The sequence below is a fragment of the Octodon degus genome, unplaced genomic scaffold, assembly GCF_000260255.1.
Source record: "Octodon degus isolate 3935 unplaced genomic scaffold, OctDeg1.0 scaffold00060, whole genome shotgun sequence".
In the NCBI taxonomy this organism is placed as follows: domain Eukaryota; kingdom Metazoa; phylum Chordata; class Mammalia; order Rodentia; family Octodontidae; genus Octodon; species Octodon degus.
In genome coordinates this window covers 1,428,587-1,438,327 of record NW_004524636.1, presented here as the reverse complement: position 1 = coordinate 1,438,327, position 9,741 = coordinate 1,428,587, and the positions used below count along the sequence as shown (strand labels likewise).

The 9,741-nt window shown below is 55.2% G+C and overlaps 1 protein-coding gene across 1 annotated transcript; it reads left to right on the top strand.

Annotated features, from left to right (window-relative positions):
• Positions 1-5,732: 5,732 nt before the first annotated feature.
• Positions 5,733-7,363, top strand: Avp (arginine vasopressin). Its single transcript, XM_004634251.2, has 3 exons — positions 5,733-5,864; positions 6,890-7,091; positions 7,191-7,363. Exons 1-3 carry the CDS (start codon positions 5,745-5,747, stop codon positions 7,361-7,363), a joined length of 495 nt encoding a protein of 164 aa, XP_004634308.1. The 5' UTR covers positions 5,733-5,744.
• The last annotated feature ends 2,378 nt before the right edge of the window (positions 7,364-9,741 follow it).

Below are 9,741 nucleotides of genomic sequence, written 5' to 3'. Positions count from 1 at the left end.
GTGGTGCTGGGGGATTGAACTGCGGTCCCTGTGCTTTGCTAAGCTTGTTCTAAGTAGGTGCTTTAGACCACTGAGCCATCTCACCAGCCCCCCCATTGTTTTGTTTTTGATTACAGGATTGGCCACAGAATTTCATGAGCTTTATTTTTTTTTAATTCATTTATTTTTTTTGGCGGAACCGAGGATTGAACTCAGGCCCTTGTGCTTGCCAGGGAAGTGCTTATTCCACTGAGCCATCTCCCCGGCCCCATTGTTTTGTTTTTGATCACAGCATGGCCACAGAATTTCATGAGAGCTTTAAAACTGCTAACATCTCGCTCCTTTTGAGACACAGTCTTGCTATGTAGTTCAAGCTGGCCTTGATCATTCTTCTGCCTCGGCCTCGGCCTCGGCCTCCTTTGTGCTGGGATTATAGGTGTGCACCACCACTCCTGGTTCAGTTTTATTGTTTCAAGAGCCCCAGAAGTGAGGCACTCAGTGTTACTTCATGATAAATGCTGCTACTGCAGGGAGTGAGGAATGTGACCGAGTCAGCGTCACACACGTTACATCAGTGCTTACAGTGATTTGGCCTAGATTTTTGCTAATGGAGGGGCAGCATGTTCCAGGAAACAATCCCCTACGATGTGCTGGTTACCGGTGCACCCAAAATTTAAGAGGGAGACTGTGTGCAGGCCTTCTGTGAGTCTGGGAGGAGCCTGGCACATCTGGGGGAGCAGATGTTCTCAGTAAGCAGGGGAGTGGGCTGAGTGAGCAGGACCGGAGCTGACACCCTGCAGGACTCCACGGAGCACAGAGAACCTAGGGCCTGGCCCTACCCTGTGGGCCTGAAGACCTTGGCAGCCTCTGGCTCTCAATGGCTTAATGAGCAACAGGAAATCAGCTTACATGGAGGACATGCCAATGCCTGCAGTAGAATATCACACTGGGACTTTTATTTTTTATTTATTTATTTTAAAAAATGTATTCTTATGTATTTGTAAGAATACAAATATGGGTCTCACTATGTAGCTCGGACCCATGGTGATCCTCCTGCTTTCAGCCTCCTCAGCGCTGGGATCACAGGCGTGTCCCACCATGCCTGGACTCTGGCTGGCTCAGCTCACCCTGGGGGCAGGGCTGGCGTGGCACGTAGTGCTGGGAACTGAACCACAGTCCCTGAGCTTGCCTGAGCTTGCCTAAGCAGGCGCTTTAGTCCACTGAGCTGTCTCGCTAGCCCCACACTGGCCTTTTAGACTGTGCACAGACTACACCAGAAACTAGCCGTGGCTCCCAGCAGAACTGTGGGCTGGGAATGCGGGCCTCTCCCAGCTGACAGGGCTTTACTTTTCACTGCACCCACTCAGAGCCTGGCCCACAGCGTGCCCCTGTCTTCCCTGCAGCTGAGGAGTCAGATAGAATCAGGAGGCTTCGGCTTCCACACGTGGGCTAGGGAGCGTGCATTACCATCTGCGAGTCTTGCTTACCGCCACGAGAGGCTCACTTAATGTCAGTGAGGCATGCTCACCGCTGTCGCCTGCCAAGGGCAAGGCCCTCTGGGAGTCGTATCAGACAGTGTGAGGCACGGAGGGCGCAGGAGGTCTGTGTCCAGTGGTGTCTGTCTCTTCTGGTCAGCCAGATTCCAGGCGTGGTGCATTCTCTACAGGTTAAGACGCCGTGGGAGTGGCTGGGGCTGCTGGGACTCTAACTCTTCTCCCTGAACACTGTGGCCACCCCGCCACCCAAGCCTTTTCTCAAGCTGACCTCAGCAGCTGGTGAGGGGTGCTTTAGACAGGCCGGTCAGGGGTGGCATCCCCCACAGTGGGGTGGAGCCCAAGACCTGGCACATGCTCTGCAAGCCCGCTTCACTGTCCTATGCCCCTATTTTCTCTCTCTTTCTTTTTTTTTTTTTTTTTAATTTTTGAAATAAGTTGCCTAGACTGGCTTTGAACTTGCCAGTCTCCTGCCTCAGCCTCTGGAGTAGCTACAATTACAAGTGTATATCCCTAAGTCTGATAGAAGGATCCTTTAAGATAAGTCCTTTGGCTGTGTGTGGTGGTGCATGCCTATAATTCCAGCACTCAAAAGGCTGGGGTAGGGGGATTGTGGCTAATTTGAGACCAGCCTGCACCATATGCTGAGTTCAAAGCCAACCTCAACCACATAGTGAGACTCTGTCAAAAAGGAAAAAAAAAGTTAAGTGGATTGTGGATTCTAGGGAGGAGAGGGGCTTTTAGGAGAAGGAATCAGTAGCTTCTTCGCTCCCAAAGCAGGAGCAGGGCATTTGGGAGGCCAAAGCCGAAGGATTGGGAGTTTGAGGCCAGCCTGGGGTACACAACAAGATTCTGTCTCGAAAAACAAATCAAACTCAGAGAAACAAATAAACTAAAACCCCAAAGCAGGTGCACAAAAAAGCAGGTAGTGTAGCCATGCATTTTAGAGGCAGACTGACAACGAGGAGGGAATTGAACGTCAGGTGCAGGGAGGCGCAGAGGGTGGCTGGGGTGTGAGTTCCGAGCTGGGGATTCTGGGGCAGCAGAGAGCCCCTGGGGAGCAGAGCAGAGCACCCAGTGCTGAGGTGGAGAGGCCAGCTGTGCACTCAGGGCAGACCCAAGGTGCCCCCTCAGGAAAGCACCTGGCACCTCTCACTGGGAGAGGCCCAGGGAGGAGGGATGAATCTGTGGCTCGTTGATTTGTAGGAAGATGTGAAACTCACCCTAGGAGGAGGAGCAAAGATGGGCTGGACAACTGAGTCCTGGGGCAGCACTTAAAGCTCAAGGCCCAAGCAGGACCAGGAGACCAAGGAAGAGTGGCCAGTGTGGTGAAGAGGTGATGAGGAAGGGTAGGGTTAGCACGGCTGACTGAGGCAGGCTTGTGCCAAATAAGCCAAAGAACCAAAGGCTGATCATAAACTAAGCAATCTGGCTGCAGTTTATTTATTTGATTTATTAGGTCTGAAGGTGGTTCATGGCCTGGCTAACAGGATTTTCGATGCGCTGGTCTGGTCTGCAAGCTGAGTGGAGAGAGCTAAAGAATAAATGTTGACTTCCAGTAAAAGTACCAGGTGACTCACAAGTGAAAAACCAAGGTAGTCACTAACCCCAGGAAATGCAAAGAGCTATTCAAAGGTCAAGGGGTCGTGATATTATACTACACAGCATAGCTCATAAAGCTGCGCTCTAGTTAGAATCTCACTGGGTATACTGAGGCAACCACCTCAGCTTCATTACCTCAGGGTGGTGGGAGGCCCCATGTGGTAGGAAGGGACTAGTAAAAGAGCTAAATTCTCATTCATTCCTTCCCCTGCCCAGTCCAGGAGATGAACCTCCACCACTGAGCTACATCCCAGCTCTCTATATTGTTTTATTTTGAGATGGCCCAGTTGCCCCAGCTATCCTCAAACTGGCTATCCTGCCTCAGTCTTCCAAGTAGCTGGGATTGTAGTGACCACCAACACACCCAGATAAACCTTCCCTTTAAAACTGATGCGCTTGCGCTTGAGCAGGGGAGATGGCTCAGTGGAATAAGTGCTTGCCTGGCAAACTCAAGGGCCTGAGTTCAATCCCCGGTTCCCCCCCCCAAAAAAAAAAACAAAAAACAAAAAACTGATGCGCTTGAAAAAGCCATTTGAGGAGTGTAGATGGGGTGTCAGGTGTCTTGGGGAAATGTGACTTGTAGTGATACAGTTAGTCAGACTGGGGAAATAGCTCACTGGTCTAAGTGCCTGCCTGGCAAGCGCAAGGACCTGGGTTCAATCCCCAGTACTGCATGCTGTGCCATTCCCCAAAGCTGGGTGTGGTGGCATATGCCTGTAATCCCAGAGCTGCAGAGACTGAGACAGGAGTGTCACAATGAATCTGAGCTGCATAGTGAGACCCTGTACCAAATAAATAAAGGATTAAAAAAAAAATACAGCTGGTCAGCACAGCAAAGAGGCTTTTCCCAACATGTGCAGGCCCTGACAGGTGCTTTTGGGAGAAGCAAGTCCTCTGGCCACCACAGAGGTAGAGTTTGGGGTCCTCACAGGGGCCTGGTGTGGGAGGTAGGTGTTAGCATGATGGCCATGGTCAAAAAGGTGGGTGGAGCCTGGATGTCATGGTGTGTCCCAGGCCTTGTGCCCTTCAGTCTTTCAAATGGCCCAGAGAGGGTAAAGTGTGGGGCAAAGCCACACAGCTGGCCTAAGCAAGGCCTAGGCCACTCACCTGTTGTGAGACCCATAGCACCATAGTAGGCAGTGACTTGGGTCCAGCCACTAGTGGCATGAAACTATTGCTCTCAGCCTAACTCAGGATGCCGCCCCTTAGCTCCTAGTAGAGGCATTAGTGATACAACACTACTGTTCACCGACAGCAATCCAAGTGCTTTCTGAAAGCTTTCAGTGCTTGTGGCCTGCGCTGTGGCTACTGCTCTTCTCGGTCACACTGTGGGAAGTAAGGCACAGAAGTCATGTGACCTGCCTGTCTGGAAGCGCCAAGCAGCAGGGACAGCCCTGACCCAAGCTGCTGGACTGCCCAAGCCTCCTTCTGAGGCTCCCACCCCCACCCCTAGGGTCCTTCCTAAAGGGTCTGGCATCAGGTCCTGAGTGTGGGAGGCCCCCTCTTGGCCACCAGACCCTCACTGTACTTGGTGGGGAGGTGGCTGCCATGTCCCCTGGAGCTTCCTGGCAGCCTAGGACACTCTGGGCAAGAGCTGATTGGGCTGGGACAGCACAGTCAGACAGGGGGCATGGCGTGCCTGGTCCTAGACCAAAGTGTCACTCCAATAGACTGCAGACCTGTCAGCCTAAGGTCAGGAAGTAAAATGGGCATGGTGTCACACCTGTAATCCCTGCACTTAGGAGGCTGAGGCAGGAGGATCTTGGTGAGTTTTTGAGGCCAGCTTGTCCCTGGCTCCTGGTCCTGGCTCAGGGTCCCCAGTTCCTGCTCCCGGCCCAGGCCTGATATGTGCTTGCCTAGGGTTGTGGTTGTCAGATTCCATGGGAGTCTCTATACCTTTGAACTTCACCGGAGGCCTGTTCTGTTCCTCACCCCCTATCTGGGCTTGGTGATGGGGTATATACATAGAAGCTGCCCCCAAGAGCCCAGCGTCAGGGCCGAGTCCCATGCCTTGCTCTCCAGAGGTGGAGGCAGAAGCACCCTGGGCATCCCCCTGAAGACTGCCACGCCCACTGTGGGGATGACCTCTGCCTGCCCTGTGTGCCTCCCTTGGCTCTACGACAGTGGCTCTGTCCCTGCCACCAGGGTGTGGGTTTTTTCCTGCTCACCTGTCCTGTGGCAGGGCTTATCTGACCACACCTGGCTGTCCCCTCCCTACCTTTGCCAAGCGGGGGCCTGATCCTGCTCCCACAGCAGCTCCATGGGCCCGCACCACTCTTGCGGTCTGTATCGGGTGGATAGAACCCATCAACTCCCCTCTCCACAGTGGCAAGGATGCTCAATGACAGACCCCTGCCTAGCTCTCTCCCTGGGCCCACAGTGCTGCAGTCACGCTTACCACAGCTCCTGTCACTGCAGCCATTGACAGCGGGTGGCCTGCCCCCCTCCTCCGCCATCCTCTGCACAGACAGGTCCACGTGTGTCCCCAGACGCCTGAATCACCGCTGATGGCTTGGGACCTGGAGGCTGTGGGTTCCTGGGGGCCCACTGGGTAGGGGCGGAGCCAGGCCGCCCACAGGGAACACCTGTGGACATAAATAGGCAGCGGCCAAGGCAGCAGCACAGGCAAGCGGAGCAGCGCCCACCCAGTGCCTACCAGTGTGCGCCAGGATGCCTGACACCATGCTGCCTGCCTGCTTCCTCGGCCTGCTGGCCTTCACCTCTGCCTGCTACTTCCAGAATTGCCCGAGGGGTGGCAAGCGGGCCCTGGTGGACATGGAGCTGAGAGAGGTACCACCGTGGCTCTCCCAGGGGAGTGGGCAGTGCCCCAGGACTGGTATCTTGGAACATGGTCCAGGAAGGAGGGGAGCCAGGGAGAAGGAAGTCTAGGGAGGTGCCCGTGAGGAGGTAGCGTGGCTGGGCAGAGGGAACCCAGCTGTCAACATTGGGAGGGGCAGAAGTTGCAGCAGGCTCAGTCTTCACCCAGGCAGGGCTGCAGTAAAGTGGGGGCGCCTCTGCAGTACCCAGGCTTGGGATTGCATCAGGCAAAAAGGGGAGGCAAGGCCTCCTCCATGCCCAGGGTCCTTGGTCCAGACCTAATACTGGAGCCCCAGCCCAGCCCCACCTGTCTGCCACAGGTGCCCCCACAAGACGGCCCTTGCTCTGCGCATCCCATAGGGAAGTTCTGCTGGGTGCTTGGCCCCATTCCTCGTGCTGCGCTCCCTTTTATTCCCTTTTGGGTGTTCAGATCCGCAAAGCCACAGTGCCTCAGTGCTGAGCCACTGAGTAAGCAAGCGAGAGAGTGACAGGGGCAGCCTCCACAAGCTGCCTTCCCATGGCTTGGCTCACCTAGAGCTCAGGCTTCTGCCGCCTACCTGGAAGGCCATGAATGGGTGAAGAGGGTGTCAGAGCCCGGGATGACACCCACCAACTTGGAGTGGAGAGCAGGGGAGGAAGTGCTGGGTGTGTTCTGGGCGGTACAAGCATCCTCTGCAACATGTGGGATGCAGGTGGGGAGATGAGGAACCCAAAGGACTGAGCTTCCACCTGGGACTGGCGGGAGGCCCAGAACAGGGAGGCAGCGGAGAGAGAGGTGCACACACAGTACTGCCTCGGCTGTACGGAGGTCGGGGAGACCGGTCCCCAACTGATGGTGAGGGTGCCCGGAGCTGCACAGCGAGTGGTTCTGTCTAAAACCAAGGAAGGATCTTGACAGATTTCGACTCTGCCTGTGCCCGGCGTCCCGCGCCCCACAGCCTGGGTGCCCGCCCCGGCCCCTCACGCCCCCGTCCCCATTCCCGTTCCCGTCCCCACAGTGCCTCCCCTGCGGCCCCGGGGGCCAAGGCCGCTGCTTCGGACCCAGCATCTGCTGCGCCGACGCCCTGGGCTGCTTCGTGGGCACTGCCGAGGCGCTGCGCTGCCGCGAGGAGAACTTCCTGCCGTCGCCCTGCCAGTCGGGCCGGAAGCCCTGTGCCGGCGGGGGGCGCTGTGCGGCCGACGGGGTCTGCTGCAACGATGGTGCGCACCCGGAGGGCGCGGGAGCGAGCCGGGGCGCGGGCGCGGGCGAGGGCCCCCTCCCGACTGCGCCCGCGCTCACATTCACTTCCCCTCCCGCAGAGAGCTGCGCGATGGAGCCCGAGTGCCGCGAGAGCCTCCACCGCCGCGCCCGCGCCGGCGACCGGAGCAACAACGCCACGCAGCTGGACGGCCCCGCGGGGGCGCTGTTGTACCGCCTGGTGCAGCTGGCGGGGGCGCCTGAGCCCGATCCCGCCTCTCCCGACGGCTATTGAGCCCCGAGCCAGAGCCCCCGAGCTCTGACCTCGCAATATGGACAATAAACCCTGCAAACGCACCTGTGTCTGTCTGTGATTCAGGGCGGGGCGGGGCGGGTGGGGGTCGGTCACCTAACCCTGGCCTGGTCGGTTTCGCACTCTGCTCTGGGCAAATCCGCCCCTGCGAAGGGACGGATCCTCCCGCGGAATCTTACATAAGGACATGGAGGGGACATAACGACATGGAGGGGAAACTCTGGAGCCTGGAGGTGACAGGACCAGGGAAGGGGATAGAAGGGACACAGAGGTAGCAGATGATGGAGAGAGACGCAGAGGTATTGGGAGTGTGACCGAGGAGTAAGACAGAAGGAAGGTGTCACAGCAAGGGGTGACCATTCTGTCCTCACTTCATCCCAGGAGACCGAGGCACAGACAGACAGCCTGGGGAGGGGCACCTGCTCCCTAGATTTTTAGTACAATGGCCAATGTCCTTTTTTTTTTTTTTTTTTTTTTTTGGTATCAGGAATTGAACTCAGGACCTCATTTTGCCAGGCAGGCACTGCACCACTGAGCTGTATCCCCGGTCTCACAACCTCGATTTTATCTAAGACTGTGCCTCCTTTTTCTGCACACAGACCCCTCAGGCAGAGGTTCCCTCCTGTCCATTCCTGCTCCTGGCTATCAGGGATTCTCACACAGTGGGTGGTGGACTGCTCCAAAAAGTAGCTGCAAGCCCCTCTCACATGTAGCCCCTGCAACCACACACACTCTCCGGGAAGCAGACCAGAATACGGCTAGGGACCAGAGGAGACCCTGCAAATGACCTTCAGAACCAGACATAGCTGGCTGTGGTGCACAGCAGTAATCTTAGCACTCTGGGATGCTAAGGCAGGAGGATGGCAAGTTCTAACACAGCCTGGGCCACTTAGTGACTTAGCAAAACCCTGTATCAAATAAACAAATAAATAAATAAACAAAATTTTAAAAATAAAAATAAAAAAGAGGGTTGGGCTGTATCTCAATGAAACAGGGTTCAATCCCCATTTAAAAAATAATGAAGAAAAAGAAGAACCACAAACACACCAAGATGCACACCCACGAGACATAATGACAGGTGCACTTACATACATATCTGTACACGTGCCTGGCTCACCAGGACATCTCACCTTTGACAATGCAGCTTCTGGCAAAAAAGTCATCAGCACTTGACCTCTGTCTCTGTGGTCTTCCCTGTGCCCTCACCTCTTCTCTCTTCTCTGCACCCCCAGCTCCTAGGCCTCTCTGGCTTCTTCCCTGACCCCTCTGTCCCTTATACCCTTATCCTTCCTTCCCTTTCAGCCTTCTGTTAGGGTCCCAAGCTGTTGGTGTCCTCTCCTGGACTGTCTTGGTCCAGATCTTGGGGATCCTCCACGGCCAGGAGGGAACCGAGGTGGAAGTCACCCTGTGTCGATCCCACTGCCTAGGGGAACAGAACCCACCACTCAGACACCTCGGTGTCACCAGCCGTGTGCAGAGTCTTGTGCCTCACGTTCATGCTGACTCTCACCCCACCCCCACCCCATCCCTTCACCCCATCCCAACCCTCACTCTCATCCTACCCCCACCGTCATCCTCACACTTATGCTCACCCCATCCTCAAGCTCACCCTTATACTCACCTTCACATCCCAAATCACTCTAGCTCACCCTCACCCTGAAGCTCACCCTCGCAGGGGCTGAGCCATGCAGTGCAGGGCAATGTGGAATGAGCTCCCTCTCCGCCCTGACTTCCTGCCTCTTCCCGGTGGCCCACACAGCACCTGTCCCAAATGGGGGCAGGCCTGGGGCAGGACCAGACCTAACAGGGATCTATTAACCCTCCCTCTTTGTACCTGTCCATGACATATCTCACTTCCTCTTTCTCCCCTCATTCCTTTATCCTCCCTTCAATCTCTTTTCCCCTTCTCATTTACAAAAGCTTGTTTCCATTTCTCCCTTTTTTTTTCCTTTCCTTCCTTTTCTTCTCCCTCCTCCCTAGTTCCTCTTTCCAATTGACCATTTTCTTCCTATTTGATAATATCTAGTATATACATTCTGGTCCTTATTTATACTTTTGGTTCCTCATACCAGAGAAACAATGTGGTATTTACACCTGTGTGTCCTATTTATTTCACTTAAAAATATGGTCTCCAGCTGGGGAGCTAGCTCACGGTCTAAGCGTCTGCCTGGCAAGCTCAAGGACCCTCGTCCCAGGACTGGATGCGGTGCCAGCTCGGAACCAGGACCCGTGGGGCCACAGAAACCTGGTGTGGTGGCGCATGTCTATAATCCCAGGGCTGGAGAGGCTGAGACAGAAGAATCACAATGAATCTGAACTGCATTGAGACCCTGTAGCAAAAAAATAAATAAATAAATAAA